Source organism: Passer domesticus, chromosome 20, assembly GCF_036417665.1.
Source record: "Passer domesticus isolate bPasDom1 chromosome 20, bPasDom1.hap1, whole genome shotgun sequence".
Taxonomy (NCBI): Eukaryota; Metazoa; Chordata; class Aves; order Passeriformes; family Passeridae; genus Passer; species Passer domesticus.
In genome coordinates, this window is record NC_087493.1 from 2,228,039 (window position 1) to 2,251,113 (window position 23,075).

The 23,075-nt window shown below is 68.7% G+C and overlaps 5 protein-coding genes across 5 annotated transcripts; 2 read left to right on the top strand and 3 right to left on the bottom strand.

Annotated features, from left to right (window-relative positions):
• The first annotated feature begins 50 nt into the window (after window positions 1-50).
• Window positions 51-2,267, top strand: TSPAN10 (tetraspanin 10). The gene is made up of 3 exons (XM_064395340.1): window positions 51-302; window positions 575-1,149; window positions 1,597-2,267. The coding sequence occupies exons 1-3, from the start codon at window positions 240-242 to the stop codon at window positions 1,901-1,903; spliced, it is 945 nt and encodes a 314-aa protein (XP_064251410.1). The 5' UTR covers window positions 51-239; the 3' UTR covers window positions 1,904-2,267.
• Window positions 2,268-3,104: 837 nt separating this feature from the next.
• Window positions 3,105-3,905, bottom strand: PDE6G (phosphodiesterase 6G). Its single transcript, XM_064395667.1, has 3 exons — window positions 3,474-3,905; window positions 3,356-3,396; window positions 3,105-3,273 (listed from the first exon to the last, which is right to left on the bottom strand). Exons 1-3 carry the CDS (start codon window positions 3,617-3,619, stop codon window positions 3,197-3,199), a joined length of 264 nt encoding a protein of 87 aa, XP_064251737.1. The 5' UTR covers window positions 3,620-3,905; the 3' UTR covers window positions 3,105-3,196.
• Window positions 3,906-7,305: 3,400 nt separating this feature from the next.
• CCDC137 (coiled-coil domain containing 137) lies at window positions 7,306-9,425 on the top strand. Its single transcript, XM_064395666.1, has 6 exons — window positions 7,306-7,605; window positions 7,909-8,036; window positions 8,209-8,419; window positions 8,667-8,749; window positions 8,857-8,936; window positions 9,074-9,425. Exons 1-6 carry the CDS (start codon window positions 7,355-7,357, stop codon window positions 9,278-9,280), a joined length of 960 nt encoding a protein of 319 aa, XP_064251736.1. The 5' UTR covers window positions 7,306-7,354; the 3' UTR covers window positions 9,281-9,425.
• A 1,467-nt stretch (window positions 9,426-10,892) lies between these two features.
• GPRC5C (G protein-coupled receptor class C group 5 member C) lies at window positions 10,893-14,454 on the bottom strand. Its single transcript, XM_064395620.1, has 4 exons — window positions 12,669-14,454; window positions 12,007-12,101; window positions 11,708-11,851; window positions 10,893-11,565 (listed from the first exon to the last, which is right to left on the bottom strand). Exons 1-4 carry the CDS (start codon window positions 13,678-13,680, stop codon window positions 11,533-11,535), a joined length of 1,284 nt encoding a protein of 427 aa, XP_064251690.1. The 5' UTR covers window positions 13,681-14,454; the 3' UTR covers window positions 10,893-11,532.
• A 3,136-nt stretch (window positions 14,455-17,590) lies between these two features.
• On the bottom strand, window positions 17,591-22,899 carry GPR142 (G protein-coupled receptor 142). The gene is made up of 3 exons (XM_064395621.1): window positions 21,467-22,899; window positions 19,731-19,868; window positions 17,591-19,414 (listed from the first exon to the last, which is right to left on the bottom strand). The coding sequence occupies exons 2-3, from the start codon at window positions 19,849-19,851 to the stop codon at window positions 18,561-18,563; spliced, it is 975 nt and encodes a 324-aa protein (XP_064251691.1). The 5' UTR covers window positions 19,852-19,868; window positions 21,467-22,899; the 3' UTR covers window positions 17,591-18,560.
• Between the last annotated feature and the right edge of the window lie 176 nt (window positions 22,900-23,075).

Below are 23,075 nucleotides of genomic sequence, written 5' to 3' on the forward strand. Positions count from 1 at the left end.
CCCGCCGCGGAGCTCGCTCTTTAGTTCCGCACGCACCCGGTGGTCTCGGAGGGGCCCCGCGGTGTTGGAGGGGGGGATCGGGCCCAGCTGTGGAGAGGGAGCGATCGGGGCCAGCTGTGGCCGTGGGAGGGCAGGGGGATCGTGCCCAGCTGTGGGGCGGCACACGCAGCCCCATTTAAGCCCGCCCGCAGCCCCTCACATGATGGTAGTGTGACGGGTCCGGGCACGAGGGAACGGCGATGGCGCTGAGCAGAGTCCGCCTGTTCCAGCCCCACGGGGAGGGCACCCGGCTGCTGCCCCAGGTAATGCCGGGACCCCTTACCCGAGCACCCCGCGGCCCCCCCACCCCTGGGCAGCAGCGTGCTGCATCCCTGGGGGTCTCCACAGGGACGGATCTGGGGGTCCCTTAGGGTCAGAGTCTTTGGGGTGCTCCCCGCAGACCCCCGTGATGAGCAGGGCTGGGTTCGGGGCTAAGCAAGGCTGTGTCGGGTGGCTCCAGGAGCCCGTGGCAGTGTCTGGCTGTGGGCTGCAAGAACATTCCTGGGGGCTGTGAGTGGCTCCTCTGTCCGTGCAGGCAACCAGGCTGGTGGAGCTGCCCTACTCCTCCTTTGATGATGATGATGATGATGACATGGCTGAGCAGGATGCTGGGGTGTGGTACCCCGACCCCCCCAAACTGAGCCCCTTCAGCCGCTGCGTGCGCTACCTGGCCGTCCTCTGGAACCTCCTCTTCCTCCTGCTGGGGCTGCTGACCCTTGCTGTGGGGGTCTGGGGGCTGCTGGCCAAGATCCCCCTTGCTGGGGGGGAGCGCGGGGCACCCCTGGGCTCGGACCCCATGCTGCTCTTTGTGCTGGCGGGGCTGGGGGCCAGCAGCGTGTCCCTGGCTGGCTGCCTGGGCGCCCTGCGAGCCAGCCCCTGCCTGCTGCGCTTCTTCCTGGGCGCTGTGCTGGCTTTGGGGGGGCTGGAGCTGCTGGGGGGGCTCCTGCTGCTGCTGCTGCGGCGGCGGCTGCGGGACGCGCTGCGGAACCTGCTGCTGCTCTGCCTCCTGCGCTACCAGGAGGACCCCGACCTGCAGTTCCTGCTGGATGAGGTGCAGAGGAACCTCCAGTGCTGCGGCCTCGAGTCCTACCGCGACTGGGAGAGCAACCCGTGAGTCGGGGCTGGGGGAGAGTGGGGGAGCCCGTGCCCTCCATGGGGCTGAGAACCTCCTTTGTGGGACCCCATCCCCTCCACGGGGCTGAAAGTCTCCTTTGTGGGACCCCATGCCACCCTGGGGCTGAGAACCATCCTTTGTGGGACCCCATCCTCACCACGGGGCTAAAAGTCCTGTTGGGTGTGGGACCCCATCCCCACCATGGGGCTGAACACCTCCTTTGTGGCACCCCATGCTCTCCATGAGGCTGAAAACCCCCAATTCCTTGTGGGGTCTGTGCTAGGCACTCACGTTTGGGGTGGTGGGATCCCCAGAACGGCCCAGAAAGCAGAGGGATGAGCTGGAGCCCACACCCGGTGCCCAGTTCTGTGGCTGGGGGGGTGGCACACCCCATCCCACACCCCGAACGTGTGTGACCCCCCATCTCCGTGTCCACCCCACAGGTACTTCAACTGCAGCGCCCCGGGCGCGCGGGCGTGCGGCGTGCCGGCCTCCTGCTGCCGGGAGCCGCCGCGGCAGGGCTGGGTGCCCAACGCGCAGTGCGGGTTCGGGGCGCTGGCGCTGGGCCCGGCGGCGGCCGGCGCCGTGCTGCACACGGGGGGCTGCGGGCCCGCGCTGGCCGCGGGGCTGCGGGGCCAGGCCGGGGCCATCGCCGCCGGGGCCGGCGCCCTGCTGCTGCTGGAGGCCCTGGCAGCGCTCCTGGCCCTGAGGGTGCTCAGGGATATCACGGCTGTGAGGGGGTGGCGGTGAGGGCAGCGTGGGGATTGGGGTATGCAGGGCTTTGGTGCTAAATAAACCTTGTCAAAAGTCTTGAACATGTCTGTGGGTCTGGTCTGTGCTGGCATCAGCACTGCTGCTGAGGGTGTGCAGGGACTTTGGGGATGTCTAGGGTGCTGGTCCAGCCCCAAATAAACCTTGTCAGAATTCTGAACCCATCTGTGTCCTGCTTGTCCCAGCCCAGGCCCTGGGAACTGGGCCCAGCACCCTGCTGCTGCTGGAGGCCCTGGCAGCGCTCCTGGCCCTGAGGGTGCTCCGGGATATCATGGCTGTGAGGGGGTGGCGGTGAGGGCAGCGTGGGGATTGCCTGGTTTGGTGCTAAATAAACCTTTTCAAAAGTCCTGAACATGGCTGGGTCTGGTTTGTGCTGGCATCAGCACTGCTGCTGAGGCTGTGCAGGGACGGAGGTGCTGGTCCAGCCCCAAATAAACCTTGTCAGAAGTCCTGAGCCCATCTGTGTCCTGCTTGTCCCAGCCCAGGCCCTGGGGAGCTGGGGCCGGCCGTGCTGCTGCTGGAGGCCCTGGCAGCGCTCCTGGCCCTGAGGGTGCTCAGGGATCTCATGGCTGTGAGGGGGGTGGCGGTGAGGGCAGCGTGGGGATTGGTGTATGCAGGGCTTTGGTGCTAAATAAACCCTGTCAAAAGTCCTGAACACATCCGGGTCTTGTCTGTGCGGCCACTGGTGCTGCTGCTGAGGCTGTGCAGGGACGTTGCAGCTCTGGGGATGTCTGGGGTGCTGGCCCAGTCCCAAATCTTGTCAGAATCCTGAACCCACCTGTGTCCTGCCCACCCCACCCCAGGCTCTTGAGAGCTGGGGCCATTCCTGCCAGGGCCAGTGCCCTGCTGCTGCTGGAGGCCATGGGAGTGCTCCTGGTCGTGGCACTGAGGGCAGCATGGGGATTGGGATATGCAGGGGGTGGTTTGGTGCTAAATAAAGCTTGTCAAAAGTCCTGAACACATCCGGGTCTTGTCTGTGCAGCCACTGGTGCTGCTGCTGAGGCTGTGCAGGGACGTTGCAGCTTTGGGGATGTCTGGGGTGCCGGTCCAGCCCCAAATAAACCTTGTCAGAAGTCCTGAACCCATCTGTGTCCTGCTTGTCCCAGCCCAGGCCCTGGGGAGCTGCTCTCCCTCCTCCCCAGCCCACAACACTGACTCCTGTGCTTGTTAGAGTTTAATGAGCGTTTTTCCAAGCTGAACTCCCCCTCCCCAGCATGGGCAGGGGGGCCTCGACCTACACAGCACTACAGGGCAGGTGAGTCTGCCCAAATCCTAAATGATTCCGTACTGAGCCAGCTCGTGCAGCTCCAGGTGGCTGAAGGCTTCCCAGGGACAGATGACAGTGATGTCTGAGGAGAGAGAGGACAGAGCTCGTGGCAGTGTGACCCCCAGGCCCTGCCCCCCACTGCCAAAGGGATGGCATTCCCATACCTGTTCCCAGCCCCTCCATGCCTGGGATGTCGTCACCAAACCTGCAAGGAAAGAGGAATTGTCTGGTCTGACCCCATACAGGCCCCCCCACCCTATCCCAGGGCCCTTCCCCACTCACCCCTGCACCCCCTTTTTGGGGGGTTTGCTCTTGAACTGCCTCGTCTGCCTCTGCTTGAACTTGGGGGGTCCCTTGCGGGGGGTGGCAGGACCCCCGCTCACCCTCGTGGCCGATTTGACCTCCAGCTTGGGGGGCTCCAGGCTCATGGCTGTGGGGGACCAGCAGCCCTGGGGTTCACGGTGGTCTCTGGAACTCACTGCTCTTCCTGGAGCTCACGGTGTTCTCTGGGGTTCAGGGTGCTCCCTGGGGCTCACGGTGTTCTCTGGGGTTCAGGGTGCTCCCTGGGGCTCACGGTGTTCCCCTGGTCTCACGGTGCTCCTCGGGACTCACGGTGTTCCCTGAGGCTCACGGCGCTCCCCAAAGGCTCACGGTGTTCCCCTGGTCTCACAGTGTTCCCTGGAGCTCACAGTGCTCCCTGGGGTTCAAGGTGTTCCCTGGGGTTCAAGGTGTTCCCTGGAGCTCACAGTGCTCCCTGGGGACTCACAGTGCTCCCTGGGGTTCAAGGTGTTCCCTGGGGCTCACGATGCTCCTCGGGTCTCACGGCGTTCCCCGGGGCTCAGCGCTGGCACAGGACAGCTCCTCACACCCTCTGGAGGGAAATGGGGCCACCAGCTTCTCCTCCCACCCGGCCCTGCTGGGCCTTGCAGAGCCCCCTCCCCACAAGGCTGGCTCAGCCCAGCTCAGCGTGAACCCCAAAGGCAGGGAAGGGCACCCCGAGGGCCAGCAGGCAGGGAAGGGCACCCCGAGGGCCACCAGGGCTGCTGCCGCTCCTCCCTCCCCTGTCCCCCTCCCCAGCGTGGGTGTGACACCCGGGGACCCCTCAGGGCACTGCCGGGACCCTCCACGGCGTGCCCAGGTCTGTGTGGGGACCCCAGGCTGGGAAGGGGGAGCAGGGGGTGGCCCATGGCACCAGGAGCGGGAATTCTGCAGCTCTGGGATCACGTCAGGGATCTGGCCCTGCTGCAGAGCTGGACACAGCTCTGGGAACACCAAGCCAGGGAGATGTTCCTGGCTGTCCCTGGGTGCTGGAAGAGCAGCAACCAACCCCGTGTCCCCTCCCCTGACTCACGGAGTGCCGCGATTCCCGGCTCCAGAGCTGCTCCCTCCGCCCAGCCCGGCTCCCTCCGGCCTGGAGATGCTCTGGGGGCTTTTCGGGGAGGGAGATTTATCCTGCCCAGGGGTAATAGGATTATTTACCTCCCTGCTTTCCCCAGGGGTAATCCGGTGTCCTTCCCCTGCTCGGGGGGCAGGAGGTGTCGGGATTAGCCCTGCCCGTGCCAGCGGGCAGTGGAGCCCACGTGGGGGAATCCTGCCTCCCCCCAGGGGGATCCCATTCCCCCCCAGTGTCCCCTGATCCCACAGGGAGCGATGGGACCCCCATCCCAGTCTCCAGCCCAGCCTGGTGGGGGTCCTGGCCCCAGAGAGGGTCCAGCAGCCCCTGCCCATGGCTGGTGTTGCTCCAAAGCTTCCCTAATCCAGCACTAAAGCAATTAAAAACGGACTAATCTCGGCACACTTTAATTGAACTTCAGCCCCGGCCACTAATTGCAATTAGTTGGGCTCCAACAAACAGGATTAAAGGGACGCAGGAGTGTTTTCCATGGAGAAGCACCTACTTCCCTGGCAGAGAGCAGAGGCTGGCTGTTAATTGGGGTTCATTAGTGAGTGACACTCCAGGGCTGGGTGGCTTCTTGGGGACCTTGTCCTGCGATGAGGTGAGGGGGTCTGGGTGGGCCTCAACAGCTGCGAGTCCCCCAGGATGGAGGGCCAAGCCTGGGACAAGTTTCTGGGGATTTAAGATGGAGGCAGAAAAGGCACCTTGGTGAGCAGCCCGGCAGGATGTGACACCAGGGACAGTGTCCTTGACAGGAGGCTGCTGCTTCCCACGTGCCCGGTGCCACACGCTGCCCCCTGAGCCCCACGGAGAGGCCCCTAAGAGGCTTTGTGGTGTCAGTGGGGAGGGGTCTGGCCCCCCCATCACCAGGGCATGGCCAAGGTGCTGAAAATCCCCCAAGGTGCTTAAATTCCAGCTGGGAGCACAGGAGGACGAGGAGGGCTGGGGGGCCGGCCAGGCTGCCCTTGGCAGGGATTTGCCATGCTGGGGAGGGCACAGCATCCAGCTCCCGGGAAATCCAGGGCTCAGGACAGCCCTGAGTCACCACCTGTCCCCAAGGACAGCTCCCCCTGAGACAGGAGGTGACCCAACCTCGCGTGACATCCCCGGGGTGCCGCGCTCAGCACACAACAGACACTCCCAACCCCCCCAGCTCAGACCCTGTCCCCCCAGGGGCATCCCCACCCATGTGGGGAGCCCGTGGGAGGCTCAGTCCTTCCTGGCACGCAGCCTGATCTCCATCCTGAGGATCATTTTGATGTTCTCGTCCTCCACGTGCTGCTCCACGGCCGCCAGGGCCTGCGCTCCGCCGTCCCGGTGCCGCTGCAGCAGCTCCTCCACGTATCCCACCCAGACGCAGTTGGGGCAGCCGGTCCCGCAGCAGTGGGTGGGCGGGGGGGGCAGCGGGGGGGGCCGCGGGGGGGTCCCCCCTGTCGCCACTGGGGGTGGCTGTCCCGCTGTCCCTGCCCGGGGTGTCCGAGGTGCCCCCCAGCCCCTGCCGCGGTGTCCGAACGCTCCCGGGGGCTGCAGGAGGTGGCGGGGTGGGGCCGTGGGGTCCCCCTGGGGCTCTTTGGGGGCTGCAGGGAACCGAGAGCCCCGTGCTGTGCCAGTCTGGGGGGGCACGGCGGGGCTGCTGCACCCCCAGCTCAGCCACAGGAACGCCCTGCCCCCAGTGCACCCCCACTACCACCCCCAGCATCCCCACATCCCCCTCCCAACGCCCCCAATTCCTGCTCCCAGAGTAACCCCACTGCCAGCACTGTTATATCCCCTTCCCAACATTCCCACTTCCTGCTCCCAGTGTAACCCCACTACCACCCCCAGCACCCCCATATCCCCTTCCAACACCCCCAATTCCTGCTCCCAGAGTAACCCCACTGCCAGCACTGTTATATCTCCCTCCCAACATTCCCAATTCCTGCTCCCAGAGTAACCCCACTGCCAGCACTGTTATATCCCCCTCCCAACATTCCCAATTCCTGCTCCCAGAGTAACCCCACTGCCAGCACTGTTATATCCCCCTCCCAACACCCCCAATTCCTGCTCCCAGAGTAACCCCACTGCCAGCACTGTTATATCCCCCTCCCAACACCCCCAATTCCTGCTCCCAGAGTAACCCCACTGCCAGCACTGTTATATCCCCCTTCCAACACCCCCAATTCCTGCTCCCAGTGTAACCCCACTGCCACCCCCAGCACCCCCATATCCCCCTTCCAGCACCCCAATTCCTGCCCCCCACCCCATTCCCTGCACTCCCCCCAGTCCCATGCCCACCCCCTCCTTGTTCCCCCCACTCCCCTCAATCCCCATCTCCCCCTTGTCCCCTCCTCTCCCTCACATCCCCCAAGCCCCCCTTGTCCCCTCATCCCCCCACATCCCCCCTTGTCCCCCGTCCCCCCCAGCACCCCCCATGTCCCCCCGTCCTCGCTCACATCTCACGCCCAGCACCTCTTGGCCCCTCCCGAGGACTCCCCCGCGTCTCCCCAAGCCCAGCCCGCCGTGTCCCCCCGGTGTCCCCCCCGTGTCCCCTCCTGTCCCCCCTGTCCCCGCTCACCCCCCGGCGCGCCCCCGCCAGCCCCCGCAGCAGCATCCGGCCGCAGCGACCTGGCCCCGCCCCCTCTCCGAGTGACAGCTCTCTCAGCCAATAGCAGCCCGGCGCGCTCAGCAGGGCTGGAGCGGCGGGGAAGGTGGGACCAATAGGCAGCAGGGGGCGGGGTCAGAAAGGCGGAAGTGGCGGCGGAACGGGCGCGTGAGAGGCGGCGGAGCCATGGCCCGGGCACCGGCACCGGGACGGGGACAGAAACCGAAACCGGCCCGGGGACCGCGACAAAAACCGGGATGGGGACCGAAACAGGGACAGAGACCGGGACCGGGACCGAAACAGGGCCGGGGACCTGGACCGGGATCAGGAAAGGGACAGAAAGCGGGACCGGGACCAGGACAGGGACGGAAAGCGGGACCGGGACAGAAAGCGGCACCGAGATCGGAACATGGAGCGGCCGTGCCGCTGCGCAGCAGGTCAGTGCCCGCGGGATGCGGTCGGGATCGCTCCCGGTTTGGGAGCTGGAGTCCCGTTCTCGGTGTCTGCGTCCCGATCTCTGCCGTGCCCGGCTCCCGATGTCTGCCCGTGCTGACCCTGATGGCTCCCCGTGCCTCGGCCCCGTGTCCGGCCGTGCCTGAGCCTCAGCTTCCCACCGTGCTCAAATCCCAGCACCCTTCCGTACAGGGGTCCCGGGGTCCCGGTGCCTGGGTCCCGGTGCCCCGGTGTCCCAGCCTCCAGGTGCTTCCCTGGAGCCCCCTGACTGTGCTCGTTTTCCCCAGGAAGGAGAAGAAGGACAACATGAAGCCCAAGCACCCCGAGGAGCAGGAGATCCCGTTCCGCCTGCGGGAGCTCATGCGGAGCCGCGAGGCCCTGAAGCGCCCGGGCCCTGGCAAGAGGCAGGGGACAGGTGGGACACGCAGGTGGCCCCAGCAGGTGGCCCGGGGCCTGGCCCGGGAGCCCGCAGCATGGCTGGATGGTGGGACATCACCTCCTCCCTGCGGTGATGTCCCACGGCGCCGTGCCGGCCGGAGGGGCCCCCGTGGTGTCACCGCTGCAGAAATGTCACCCGTCTCTCGCAGAGAAGAAGCAGCAGCAGAAGTGCCAGGGCCCCAGGGCGGCGGGGGACGTGGCCGTGCCCCGGTTCCGGAGGGGCAGGGGCGAGTCGGAGCGTTCCTACTTCTGCCGCATGGAGCAGGAGGTGCAGCGCGTCCTCTTCCTGGCAGAGAACCAGCTCCAGAGGGAGCCTGAGAGGGAGGCGGCGGCTCCGGAGAAGTCCAAAAGGAAAAAAGAGTGAGAGCAAGGCCGTGTGAGCCACGTGGGGCCAGCCCGTGCCTGTGGCGTGTCCCCTTGGCCAGTTCTGCAGGGCGGGCCTGGGGGGCAGTGAGCTCCCTTTCCATGGGGATGGGTCTCTGGGAACAGAGGCACAAGGCTGCTGCACCCTCCTGGGGGAAAAGCTGTGGGGTTTGGGGGGCTCCCGTGGGGTGGGGAGTCACTGCTTGCTCCCTGCCCACCCCTGAGCCATAATGTGGCTCTTCAGGTTTCAGAAGAGGAAGCTGGAAAAAGCTCGGAAGAAAAAGGAGGAGAAGAAGGAGGCCATGCTGGAGAAGAGCCTGTTGCAGGGTGAGGATGGCGTGGGGGGCTGCAGTGACCCCAGCCCCGGGGGGCAGCACGTGGGGGAGCTGGGCTGGGCACCCCGAGGGTCTCCCACTGATCCCTTTCCCTTGCAGACACGGTGCCCTTCGGAGAGGTGGTGACACAGCCACCCACCATCACCTCCCGGCCCAGGGGACGGGGTCCTGCCGAGCAGGTGAGCTCTGGGGACAGTGCCACCTACCCCTCGGGTACCTGGGAGGGCGGCGGTGGCCTCAGTGAGCCGGTGCCAGCCCCTTGGAGCGCACCCCGTGTGTCATCCTTCACGCTGAGCTGTGCCATCTCTGCCTGCAGGCTGGACGGAAGCAGCTCCTCCTGACGCCTCGCCTGGGCCAGCGCCAGGCGTGCCCCGTGTCCCCCGTGTCCCCCGCGTCCCCGGCGGTGTCGATGGCTCGGCGGCGCATCCTGGAGGAGGAGCGGGCGCGCGTCATCCGCGCCTACCGCGACATCCAGCGGCGCAAACAGCTGGAACGGGAGCGCGCCCGGGCCGGCCCGGGCTGAGCCCTGCCACTCCGGGGGACATTGTCCTGATGCTCCGTGTCACTGCTGAGCCCCGGGGCTCCCCGCAGCTCCCGCTGCACGGCTCAGCACCGCCGTGGGTGCCTGTGCTGCCACGGACTGGTTTGGAGTAAACGGTGCCGGTGGAGCCGGGCTGTGAGCGTGTCTGTGCTCCCCCTTCCCCAGGGGTTCTGAGGGACACTGCTGTGCTGGCAGATGGCAGCCCCAGGCATGTCACTGTCACCACGGGTGGCCCTGGCAGGGCTCTGGTGGCGGCAGGAGCCTCGTTGCTCAGCCGTGAGGAGACCCCAGTGCCTGCCAGCTCAGCACCCGCTGGGAGGAAAGTGAGCCGGTGCTGGGGACCTGGAGTGTGCCACTTGCCTTTATTGTCACTGTTGTGACCCTGCTGGAGCCCCAGGGCCGCAGCCACACACAGCCCTGCCCTCGGCATCCTTGCCCGTGTCCCTGCCTGGCCCCGGTCACGGTGGCCCCGGTGCCGGGTGTGCTGCCACGTCCCCGCCGCTGCGCCCGCACCACCCCGGTGCCACCTGCCCTGCGACCCCCCCGGGCAGCCCCCGGCTCCGGGCAGGCTCCGGGGCTGCTCCCGGCGCGGCGCAGCCGCGTCTGCCTCACCTGGCCGGACAAAGGCTGCGCTGTTCCGCGGCCCCGGCGGCACAAAGCGCTCGCTGTTGGAGCGGGGCCGCCCCGCGCCGCGGCCGGCGCTGGCGGGGCCGGTGGGATCCCGCGCTTCCGGAGGGGCTGGGCACGGCCGCGGGGCCGCTCCGCTGTCCCCTGCCACCCCCGAGCGCCTCGTTTGTCGGGTGGCTTTGCCGTCCCCAAGGTGTCACCGCTGTGTCCCCGGGGAGGTGGAGGTGCCTTTGGGGGGTGAGGCGCTGTGCCACGCGGTGCCCGCGGGCGGTAGGAGGGAGGGCGTGCTGTGGTGACAGTGGCCCTGGTGACACCGAGTGCCTGGTGCTGCTGGGCAATGTCCCCGCTGCCGCTCGGCACCAGGCAAACACAGGTGACAGGTAAACACGGCTGACGCAGCACAGCCCGGGGGGCACGGCCACATCCCGCTGCCAAACACCGGCTCCGTCCCGCGGCCGTGTCCCCGGAGAGGGTTTGTGCCAGCTAAAGGCACAGCCGGGACGCGGCGAGTGTGTCCCTTGTGCCCTGTGTGTCCCTTGTGCCCACCGGCAGCCCCAGCGCCGCCATCCCGGCTCCGGCTCAAGGAGACCCGGTCACCCGCTGCCCCCACCGAGCCGCTCCAGCCCTGAATAATTCATGGCTCTGCTGGCCGCAGGCTTCCTGCCCGGAGGAGGAGGAATGGCTCTGGAGGGGAAGGCAATCCGAGCGGGAAACCACCGCGACCTTGGCACGTCCTCCGTGCCGTGCCACCTCCTGCCCGGCAGCCCATCTGCCCACGGCATCCCGGCCCCGGCGGGGGGATGGGGGTGCCCGGGAGCCTGCCCGGAGCCCCCCCTGCTCCCTGTCCTGCCCGGGATGGGGGCACGGGGCTGAGCCCGTGGGTGGGGAACACCTGGGACCCCCATCACAGGCCACCTGTGACAGCATCATAGGAAAAACCACCTTTATTGGGGCGACCTGAAAAAAATGGAAAGGAAACTTGACAGAGAAAGCCGCCAGGAGGGCGAGGGGCCCAGCTCCCTCCCCACTCCGGGCAGGGGGAGCCCCGAGGGGGGGAAAGGCACCGAGAAGGTGGCCAGAGCTATGGGGGGCTGGTCCCCAGCCCCAGCAAGGCACTGATCCCCCTCCCCCAGCACCGGGGAAACAGAGGCACGGGAGGAGCAGAGCTGGGGACAGCTTGGTGTCCCCTTGTGTCCTGCGCTGCGATGGGGCCAGCTCAGCTCGGGGTGCCCAGGGCTGGGGAGTCAGTGTGGGGCCGGGGGCTCGGTGCTGGGGTGCCCTGGGGGGGTCCCACGGGGCTCTGGAGGGTCCCTGGCCCGGGGGAGGCGGGGGGTCTGTGCATCACGAGGCAGTGAGGCGACAGCCGGGGGTGTCCTCACGGGAGCCAGTCCTTGAGGCAGGGATGAGGGGCCGAGGCCAGGTGGGACGGGCAGGCGGGAGCGCTGGCTCTGGGGCCGTGTCCAGGCGTCCCACGGGCAGGAAGCAGCCCTGGCTGCCGCCCGGGTGGCATTCACTCAGTCAGGGTGGGATGAGGCTCGGCGAGCCCTGGCAGCGGGACGGAGGGGCCGCGGCGGCGCCGGCGCTGCGGGAGCTGTGCCTGGGGGGCTTCACCACCGGTTCCTGCTGTACGGGGACTGCACCTGTGGGCACAGCGGGGTAGCACCGCGGTGGCACCACACCGCGGACGTGTACCCTGACCCACGGGGGGGCTCTGGGTGCCGGGCAGCGCCGTCACCACGGCAGGGCCGGACTTTGCCCCCGCTGCAGCCACCGTTCACCCACCTGGCAGCTCCGGGAGTCCCTCGGGATGCTGGAGTGCCGGGCCTGGGCCGCGAAGGCGTCCTCGGCTCGGAGCGTGGAGCTGGCGCTGCCGGGCACGGGGCTGGTGGAGGCGCGGGGCAGGATCACGTCGTAGGGACCCTCACTCTGAGGGACAGACGGGGTGGGAGGTCACAGCACCAGGAGCACCCCAGCCCCACGGGGTCCCGGGGGTGGAAGGCTTGGAAGGTCCCCAGCTCACACAGGGGTCACAGGAACACCCCACTCACACCCTGTCCCCCACGCCCCGGTGTCACACTCACCAGCCCCTTGTGCATCAGAGCCATCTCGGTGGGCTGGTAGACGCTGGTCAGCAGCTGCCCGTTGTAGCCACTGTATGGGGACACCGGCTTCTTGGCTGCTGACACACGGGGACAGTCACCATGGAGCCAGTGCCACCTCACCGGGGCTCCTGTACCTCGTTAGCAGGTTTAACGAGCTGGCTCAGCAGCTGCGTGCCATTCCCGCGGGACACTCCTGTCCCCAGGGGTGGCATCGCTGCTGCCTGGCCGTGGCTTGTTATTGTAGGGTCTCTGGGGTGCAGGTGCTGCTCAGGGGGACCCTCCCTCCCCCATGGGGAGCAGACACCTGGTGTGCCTGCCCACGGTCCCCACTGGGACTGTCACCACCCCGTGTTATTGCAGGGTCTCGCGGGCCCGGGGCGGAGGGGCAGGAGCCGCGGGCACCCCAGGCCGGGGAGGGAGCTCCCTGTGGCTGCTGGGCTCAGCCCAAACTGGTACACCCAGCCCGGCCAGTTCTCAGAGCCACAACAGCAGCAGGCGCCAGTGCCGGGCAGGTCACTGCCAGACATCTCGTCACCCACCCACCGCTGCCATCCCCGGTGGGGACATCCCCAGCATCCCCAAGAGGACGCTGCCCACCCTGCCACGGGGTGAGGAGGTCCCTGGCGAGCCCTGGCACCTACCAAAGGACGGCTCATCCATGGAGAAGGCCTTGTTCTCCACGAACATGCTCTGCGACTTCTGCTCCTTGAGGATGGTCTCGTAGCCCACCCCCCGTGTGGGGTAGCCATCGTCCTCAAAGGGCAGCTCGGGGCTGCGCCGTGTCACGTGCGTCACCTCGGGGATGGCGTAGAGCAGCAGGAAGGCGGCGGCGTTGCAGACCAGCGCAATGGCCAGCGTGGGGTCGTCCCAGCCGGGCTTGTGGCCGGCGCGCTGGTTCCCGTACAGGTACATGACGCTCCACGCCAGCCAGATGGCCACGGAGAGGCCGGCGGTGGCCAGGATGAAGGCGCCGTGCTTGCGCCAGCGGCCGTAGCGGCCGCAGAGCGGGGGCCAGGCCGCGCCGAAGGCGGCCGCCAGCAGCGCCATGACGTAGATGAGGGCCATGACGAAGTCGGCGTCCGCCAGCTGGCAGGGGTCCGCGGGGCCGCCCTCGCGCCGCGCCACCGTGATGACGAGCCACTCGGCGTTGATGATGACCTCGACCGAGGCGAGGGACAGGGCCACCGCCAGCGTCACCCAGCCCCGCGGGGCCCGGTTGTGCCGCGCCAGGAAGTTGAGGGCCACGGCGTGGGCCAGCAGGCAGGAGAAGCAGATGGCGAAGAGGACGCCGAAGAGGAAGCGGCGGGAGGTGCAGGTGGAGAAATCCGGCCCCACGATGAAGTCGAAGGTCAGGCAGAAGAGCCCGAAGGTGCCCAGAAGGAAGAAGACCTGCGTGGCCACCAGGCTCTTCTTCTGGCGGTCCTGCACGAAGGGCAGGCTGGCCACCAGCACGATGGTGAGCACGAAGGTGGTCACCACGCCGAGGCTGGCCACTGCTTCCACGCCGATGCCCCAGCCCGCCGAGAGGTCACAGAGGTTGTAGTAGAGGGAGGAGAGGTCGTGGCCGCAGCCCGGGGGTGGTGTGGGCTGCGCAGAGGCTGTGGGGAGCAGGGCCAGCAGCACGGCCGTGGTGCCCATCCTGCACCGTGGCATCCAGGGACCCTGCGGGACACAGCGGGGTCAGGGCTCAGCGGCTGGGGATGGGGATCAGCTCCCAGCCCAGAGCATCCCTGCCCGTGCTCCCCACTGGGCATGGTGAGCAGGGGGTCCCGGGGGGCTCTGCCCTGCTGGCACAGCTGAGCTCAGCCAGTACGGCCACGGAGCTCCAGATGGGACCAGGCAGCCACACTGGCTCCCTGCCTGGAGGCTGGTGGCTGTTGAGGAGGGGCTCAGCGCCTCTGTGTCCCATATGATCCCTCCCAACACGGGAATTCTCTGGGAATTCTCCTGATCCCTTCCTCCAGTGTGAGGAGCAGCACTGTGCCTGATGCTTCCCAGGATCCCCAAATGCGGGCCCACACCAGATGGCAGAGGTGATACTGGGGGACAGGGCTGTCCCCTTGCCTTGTCCCTGCACGCACCACGTTCCTCTTTCCACTTCTCCTGTCCCACTTCCCTCTGGCTTTGGGCACTGGCCCAGTGCAGGTCGCATGTCCAGCCCGCTGGCACGTAGGCAGCCGCAGCCTGGCACGGCACGGCACAGCATGGCACGGCACAACACGGGGTCCCAGTCCCTGTCCCCACCGTTGCCACCCCATTCCTGCCACCTCATGGTGGGCACGGGGAAGAGGAGGCAGCGAGGAAGCCGCAGCCTCACTGCTGGGGGAGGAAACCGGGGCGAGACCCCAGCAAGGACATGCCGGGACCCCCGGTCCCCCGAGGGGCACCCCGAACCGGGCACCCCCAGGCCCGGGACGGGGACAGGGACCCCCAGCACCACCCCGGGACGGAGTCCCTGTTCCCGCGGGTTCCAGGAGCTCCGCCGCCTCCGGTTCCCACCGCACCCCCAGCCCGGTTTCCCCCCACCTCCAGCCCGGTCTCCCCCGCGCCCCCGGCGGCTGCACCCGCGTCCCCGGTTCTGCTCCTCCTGCAGCCCGGCCCGGTCCCTCGCACCGCCCGCTGGTTTCCCCCGCTCCCCCGGCCCGGTGCCGCCGCTCTTCCGTCCCGCTTCCCCTGCCCCTCCGCCGGTCCCCCCCGCCCGGTCCTCCCGCACCGTCCCGGTGCTTCCCGGTGCTTCCCGGCGTTCTCGCCAGGTCCCGGCCCCGAAACTCCGCCGGAGCCGCCCCAAATCTCCGGCCGGAGGAGCTGCGGGGGCGGACGGCTCTCGGTCCCGGTCCCGGTCTCTTCCCGTCGGCGTTGCCGGTGCCCCGGTCCCGCCGGGCTCGCCGCCCGCCCCGCCCCGCTCACCGGCCGCAGTCCCCGGTGCCCGGCGCTCCGCTCCCCCCGTGCCGAGCCGAGCCGAGCCAGCCCCGGTGCCGCCGCACCGTGCGCCTGCCCGGCCCGGCCCGGCCCCTCCCCGAGGTGCGGCTCGGCCCCGGGAGCGCGATTGGGGCCGGCCGGGACCTGCCCCGCACCGGGCGGGGACACCGCACCGGGGCACGGAGGGGGCTGGGGGGGAAGAGCCCACCTGGCCATCGGTGCGATGGGTCCGGGGGCTCAGCCTGGCTCTGCCGAGTGCTGTCCCCCGGGAACGACTCTCAGGGGACAAGGGACAGACCGGGGGGGCTGCCCCGGGGCCCGGACGGGGCTGAGGGGGCAGAGCCCGGGCTGGGGGTGAAGCAGGGCTGAGCCCACCTGGCCATGGGGTGATGGGTCTGGGGTCTCAGCCTGGCCCTGCTGAGCGCTGCACAGCAGGAAGGACCCTCAGGGGACAAGGGACGGAGCAGCGGGGTCTGTGTCACCCAGGCGGGATCTCCCAGCCCCGGTGGGCTCGGGGATGGCTCGGGGAGCGGCGCTCCCCGCCGGGTAAGGATACTCCGGCCTGGAGAGGCCTCCCGGAGGAATGTCAGCTGATGGATAAAGCCGGAGCCCTTGGCAGGGCAGCAGGACCCAGAAAACCCCAGAAAACCCCAGAAACCCTTTCAGCAGAGGGTCAGGGACCAGGGCAGCCCCAGCCCGCGGCACTGGCAGGGTTTGGTGGTCCCTGTCCCGATGGGGGTGGCCGCCACCCTGGAGTTGGGATGGGCACCCCTCAATCACCCCATTCATCCCTGGGGATGGGGAAAAGCCCTGGGAGATTTGGGGCACCCCGGGGCCCCGCCAGCCCTGGGAGAGGTTTCCAGGCAGGAGCTGCTATTTCGGGAGGGTGAAGCAAGAGGGTGAAGGATGCAGAGGAAAGTTCAATGTGCCTCCGGCGGGGCCTGCCCCGATCCAGGCCGGGATGAAAACAATCCGGGGAGAAAGGGCAGCAGAGCCGCCAGCGGCAGCACCGGCTCCCACCGGAACCGGCGGCACCCGTGGCACAAGGACCGGCGCCCGCCGGAGCCCCGGGCACAGGACGGCGTGTCCGGGCTCACCGCCACCCTCCCGCCCTCTTCCCAAGGATCCTTCGGCTCCGGGATGGTGTTTGGGATCGGATCATCCCTGCCTCGCACGGGGCAGGGCAGGGCAGGGCAGGGCAGGGCAGGGCAGGGCAGGCGAGGGGCTCTGCAGCAACCCTCGTGCCTCAGTTTCCCCATGGATTTGGCCCCAGGATTGGTCAGCCGGGAAAGGCTCAGCTTTGGATAAGCGCTGCCGGGAGCGGAGGCCGCTTGTCCTGCCGCCCCCACACCGCAGCCCGGCCTCTCCACCGGCTGCTTCCTTCCGCCGGAGGCTTTCCCGGCTGCTGAGTCAGCACGAGACCCCCGTGACCCCCCGTGGGGCCACCGGCAGCTCCCGTCCCGCCGGGGCCGCACAGCCTTTGCTTTCGTGTCCCGTCCTTGGCGGGTGATTTCCTCATCCCCTTCGCATGGGAACCCCCCATCCCCCCGTGGCGGGGGATTCCGGCCCCCTCCCCACGGAGACCCTGCTGTCCCACCCCTCGTGTCCCACCCCTCGTGAGCGTTTTCCTCTCCCCCTTCCCATCGGGACCCTGTCCCCGTTTCCAGCCCCCACTGCCTGCTCCCGGCGCTTCTGCAGGTCCTACAGAAGGATCCCAAGAGGCTGTGGGGTCACTGGGGGGTGATGCCACCCTCGGTTTCCTCTGGGGGTCCCCGGCCCTGACCTCCCGGCGCAGGCAGAGCCCGATCCCAGCCGCGGGCGCTCTGGGTGGGCTGCGAGCCGCGATGCCAGCGCTGGGACCGGGCAGAGCTGCTCCTTCCAGCGCCGGGGGGCTGCCATGGCGCTCAGCACCGGCCCCTGGACCCCGGCCAGGCTCTACCCGAAAACATCAGCACGCATTTTTTCCAGGCTTACCTTTCCTCGGGAGCCGCAGGGACGGGCGGCTGGCACGGCGGGCACGGGGCACGGCTGGCTGAGCCCCCTCCCCGCGGCGGCTCCCCTCGGGAGGGCGAGGGCCGTGCCTGGAGCCGGGGGTCCCCGCTGCCCTCCCAGAGCCTCCCGCCGCCCCGGCCGGGGCTCGGAGCCGTTCCCAGCGGAGCCCCTCGCTCCGGCGGACGCCGTCAGCACATTTCCACCTCCCTTGCCAAGTAAACACGCACCGGTTGGCACCGGGGAGGCGGTGGCAATCGGGGGGGCCGGTGGCAATCGCGGAGCTCCCGCCGAGGGTTCCCGAGGCAGCCGAGCCCCCCGCCCCGCGGCCCCTCAGCCCCTGCCCGCGGTCGGGTTAATAACTAATCCCTTGCCGCTCCTGCTCTCCTCACGTGCCAGAATTAATGGAGCGAGAACCTCCCAGGTACCCCCCGCGCCACCGGCCCGGGCTTTAACCCTGTCCCCCGGCAGGGATCCTGCCCGGGATGAGGTGACATCCCCGGAGGGGTTTGTCCACGCCAGAAAACGACTCGGGGGCAGGGGTCCGTGGGGGGGTCAGCCCCACACCCTGGGGGCAAAGGCTGCGCCCCATCCCACCCCAGTGCGGGCACAGCCGGGCTCGGGGGTGGACAGGGGGTCTGCTGGGCTTGGGGGTGTCTCTGTGCCCTGCCAGGATCCAGCTGAGGTCCTGATCCCCCCCGGGCACCCCCCGGGTCTGTCCTGCCCCTCTCGGGAATCCGAGAGGAAAGGCTGGACGGTTTTGGGGGATTACGTTAAGGACCTTACAGGGAATTAGGGTGGCGGCGGGGCTGGTTTGGGGCGCTGGGGCTGCCAGCTCCCTGCCCCGTCAGTGCCAGCTCCGCAGTGTCCCATCCCTGCCCTCTGCCGGCAGCTGGGGACAGGCTGGCACGGCACGGCACGGCCGCTCCTCCAGTGTCACACCAGTTTGGCACTGGAGTAACTGGGAGGGCAGCACTGGGTGCACCCGATGCAGGGGGGCATTGCCCGGGGGCTGCTGCCAGGGGGATTAATGGGTGGGGGTCGGGAGCTGCGATCTTACCATGTGTCCAGACCCACCACAGGGGACAGCAGACCCTGGGGGTGCTCCCCCGGGCAGGGGCATGGGGGTGGGCAGGGCAGAGGGACCCTGTGCCACAGCGGCTGGAGCACGGAGCCCCCGTCCCAGCTGCCCGCAGGGAGCCGGACCCAGGCGGAGTTCGGTCTCAGCACGGCAGTTTATGGAGTGGCACCCAGAGGGCACCACGTCCTTGTCAGGGCTCGCAGGAGCTCACTCGTGCCCTCCACCCCTCACCACGGGCAGCCCCTGGGCTCCTCAGAACCATCGGTGCCACTGGGCTGGGGCGTGTCCAGGATGAGTTCCCTGGGTGAGTTCCAGTGTTGTGCCAGGGGCTGAGCATGGGCAGGGCTGAGCTGCCCACCCTGGGGCGCTGCTGCCAGGCAGGCACCACGACATCTCCAAATGAGTGTCTGGGCACAACCACCTCCTCCTGCCACCCCCACCAGCAGCACCCCCGGCTCCGTGCAGGGTGGGGGTCTCTCCCTGGTCCCGGTGCAAAGCGTGGGGCTGGGTGGGCACAGCACTGCCAGCCGGGCACTGCCCTGGCTCAGAGCGCGGTGCTGCCCAGCAGCTTCAGCGGTTTGAGGGCCGGGGCTGGGAAGTGCCCGCTGCCACGGCGAGGGGCTGCCCGGGGCTGGCCCCGCAGCACCTCGCCCACCGTGCGGCGGAAGGTCTGGCTGACGAAGCAGTAGAGGAAGAAGTTGAGGGAGGTGTTGAGCATGGCCACCATGTTGGCGATGTCCAAGGCCAGGTGCACGCGCCAGTCCCTCCTGACCGAGGCCACGTAGAGGTGGCACATGGTGACGATTGTGCGGGGAGCCCAGAGCACCACGAAGACGGCGGTGACGGCCAGCAGCAGGGCCGTGGTCTTGCCGCCCCTGGAGCGCCTGCGCCGCTTCAGCTTGCGGATGATGGCGGAGTTGGTGGCCAGGAAGACGCTGCAGGGCAGGAAGTAGATGGTGACGCAGTGCAGCCACTTGAGCGCCGTGTCCAGCGCCGTGGGGGGCTCGGCGTCGCGCCACATGTCCAGCCACCAGTAGAAGGGGATGCCGGTGGCCAGCGCCGCGGCGAAGACGGCCGCGATGATCTTGCGGGTGCGCCGCGGGTAGGACACGGCGCGGTAGCGCAGCGGGTGGCACAGGGCCACGTAGCGGTCCACGGTCAGCAGCACAGTGACCCAGGTGGACGCGTGGTTGGCCGTGAACTCCAGCACGGTGACGGTGTGGATGAAGGCACTGGGCACTGCCCGTGCCAGGATGGCCGTCTGCAGGATGAAGCCCACGAAGATGATGAAGACCTGGGTGAGGATGTCGGAGGTGGTCAGGGCCAGCAGGTACCAGTACGATGACTTCTTGGTCCTGGTGGCCAGGCGGGACAGGGCCACGGCAGTCAGGATGTTCACTGCAGGGAGGGGAGCCACGGGTGGAGGTGAGAGGTGGGGTTCACATCCCCCTCCAGGCACCCAGACCCTGGAGCTGCCCAGGCTGCAGCCGAGGGGAGCTATAAATATCCCGGTACCCTGGGGATTTGCTGGGCTGATTAATCTCTTCTGTGTGCCAGCCCAAGCAATGCAAATACCATCTGTCCCCGTGGCGGTGGCACCTGCCCTGGGCTGGGCAGCATGGCCAGGCACTGGGGCCAGCTCTGAGGCTGGGGGGGAGCAGATAAAATCCCTCCATCCTGCGGGGTTTTCTTTCCAGCCCCCCAGCCCCCTCACCTGGCAGCCCCAGCCCCAGCAGGACGCTGTAGTACACGATGGGCACGATGCCAACCAGGCAGGGCGACCGCTCCAGCTCTGCCCATGACACCGCCGTGCTGTTGGGCACTGGCAGCGCCATCTTCCACCACGGAGCGGCTGTGAGGAGACACGGGAGCACCAGGGGCATCAGAGTCCTGATGGCACCCGGGGGGAGGCCAGCCGTGACATGGCACAGGGGGCCTGGGGACAGGGGCCGTCGCCTGGGTGTCCCCGCTGTGGCTGGATCCCAGCTCCCTTGTCCTGTAGCATCCATGGATAGAGGGCAGCTCCCAAATGTGCCACCGCGGGCAGACCCGGGGCTGCTGCACCCATGGGAGACGATGCACCCCAAGCCCCCTGCGCCATGTCCCAGCAGAGCCCCCGCTGCCGGAGCTGCTCCTTCTTTATCCCTCAGCCCCGTTTTTGTAGAAAACCGGATTAAAACAGCATGTTCTTGGGCAGCTGCCAGCAGAGGGAGTCTCTGGCCCCCAGCCCGGGCTGGGTGCCACTAGGCGGCTCCCAGTGGTGGCAGAGAGTACCCAGAGGTGCCGATGGGGGGGTCCTAGTGGTGACAGATGTGGGGTGGCCATCTCCAGGCTGCCAGCTGGGTCCTTTTCCAGCTCCTCAGGCTGAGGCAGCGGCCCTGCCCACGGCCCTGCCCGCATCCCCGCCCGTATCCGGATCCTGATCCGTATCCGCATCCCTATCTGTGCCCCATCCCTGCCCTGTCCCTGCCCTGTCCCTGCCCTGTCCCTCTGCCCACTCCCCACGCCCGGATCGCGGCCGCGCTGCCCTCGCCCATTCATAAACCAGGGCGGCTCCACCCCCTCCCCAGCTCTGCGCTCCTATTGGCTCAGGGGAGCCAGGCTCCAGCCAATCGGAGAGGGGTTCCCCGGGAGTGGCGAGGCCAGAGCTGAGCGCTGCGTTCTGATTGGTCAGAATCCCCCCCCAAATTTGCATCCCATGGGGACCGCCACCCCCGGTCCCAGTGCGGGGATGATGGGAGAGCCCGGGAGATCCTGGGAGACCCTGGGAGACCCTGGGACACCCTGGGATCGGAGCTTGGGGGTGCGGGGGGTCATGGGATCGGGGCTTGGGGGGTGTAAGGGATCCTGGGATCGGGGGTTGTGGGTGCGGAGGGCCCGGGGGTTGTGGGGTGCTCTTTGGGATGGGGGTGTCTTGGGTGTGGGGTGCAAAGGGGGGTCCCGAGCTCAGGGAGGGGGTACGGGGCACCACGCTCCTCCCAGTCTGACCCTGGCCCCAGGGACACCCCAAATTCCCCTTGTCGCAGACACTCGATGGCTTCGGGGCCGGAGGGGCGGCCAGGTCTCTCGCCCGTTCCGAGACCCCCAGTGATGGATCCGCTCCCCAAGAAGTGCCCGAGGTGTGTGTGGGATCCCGGGGGTCCCACCTGCCCGACCCTGGGACCTAAGCAAGATCCTGAGCGCAGCCCGAGGGAGAAGAAGGGGGGGATGGGGGAGCAGAGGGGTGCCAATTAACTGCAAATTAGCTCCGGTTCATCAGCAGGAGGTCCCGTCCATCCACGTCCCCCGCGGAACTGAGGCATCGATCGGCTGCAGCCGCGCCGCGAGCGCCTTAACCCTTTCCCAGCCCGATTCCCTTCGTGCTGCTGGGGCCGGGTTCGCTCCGGGGCCCCCTTTGCTCCCCCCGCCCGGGCTCCCGCTCCCCAAATCCTGCGGCACGGGGACCCTCACCTGGGCGGCCCCAGTGCCACCCGCCGGGCGTGCAGTGCCACCTTCCCTGGGCTCGGCGTTTCCCACGGACGTGTCCCCGTCAGTGTCCGTGTGCCGCTGGTGTCCGTGTCCCCGGCAGTGTCGCTGTCCCCGCGGGCACCCGCAGCACGGCACAGCCTCCCGGGGCGCGGGACACGGGGCGGAGGGAGCGCGCCGTGGGCAGAGCCGCGGGCTGGGCTGGCCGGGCGCGGGGGCGTCACCGGCCCTTGGCTCCGCGGGGGCCGGGAAGGGTCACCGGGCAGCTCCGGTGGCCGGGACACAGCCCGTCCCGCCCCGGAGCGGTAGGGGTGGTGGTCCGGGGGCAAGCGGGCAGCTGGGCTGGTGGCCACCGCTGGGGACCCAGGGGAGCGGGTGTGCGCAGGGTGTGACGTGTGGCTGTGCACACGAGCGTGAATCCGTGTGCGCTGCCTGCGTGTCCCTGCTGGGCTCTGCGCTGGCTGCTCCACTGCCAGGACACCGTGCCTCAGTTTCCCCAGCAGCACAGGGAGGGACCTGCTCTCCCCTGCCGGTGCCTGGGTCCAGCTCGGTCTCTCCAGTGCCCCCCAGCCCGCGGGGCGATGCCCTGGCACTGCTGCCTGGCACAGGTCGCTATGGTGAGCCAGCGCTCAGCCGCAATCTCCGGGCCAGCGCAGCTGCTCCTCAGCTCACCGCAGACGGGGAGGGGTCACCCTGTCCCCCGGCGACCTCCGGAACCAGCCCCCCGTTCCCGCGTGTCCCCCGTGGTCCCCTCACCGCCGTGAGCAGCCCATGAGCGGCACGGGGGTCCCGGGGTGCGGCTGCTGCCCAGCTGGCATGGTGCCGGCGGCACGCCGGGCACACGCTCGCACAGGCTGTTGTTTATCAGGCGGGGGTGAAATGAGGCGTCGGAGGACGCGCTGAGCCGTGAACCGGCTGTGCCGTGCCGGGGCCCTGTGCCCCGCGCCTCCCCGGTGCAAGGACAGCGGCAGGGCCGGGCGCTCTGCTGGCCCCGCGGTTTTGGGGTCCCCTGCCCAGCAGGGACACGGGGCTCGAGCATCGCCCACCTGCCCGTCCCTGCCAGGGGCCAGGGGGCCCCAGCAGCGTGGCGTGGGGTGATCGGTGTCTTGTCCTGAGTCTCCGCGCTCAAGGGTTAGGGACAGATGGTGATTTCCCCCCCGCCCCCCGGCAGCTGCAGCAGCATCTGCCCACACTCAACATCTGGAAACAGCGTCTAAGCCCGTGTTCAAAGTGCTGTGCAGGGTCCGGGGCTCCTCGGCGGTGGGTAAGGGGCTGCTGTGCCCCGCGGGCTGTGCTCCTCCCCTGTGGGATGTGTCCCCCCGCCTGGGGTCCTGCTCCCGGGTCCCACCCCACGGTGCCACCGGGGCCACACGGCTGGGCTGACACCGCTGCCCCTACCCCGCTCCCCCAGCGCCGCCCCAGCCTGCGCCTGTGGCGCTGCGGCTTTGGGGGGCCCCAGCCCCGTGGTGAAGCCCCCCAGGAGGCGTCGGGGCGGGCGGGGGGCCAGGGCGGCCGCCCAGGGCGCACGGGCGGCCTCTTGGCTGCAAAGGCTGGGAAAAGGGCAGGCAGTTCCTGCCGGCAGCGCGGATGCCAT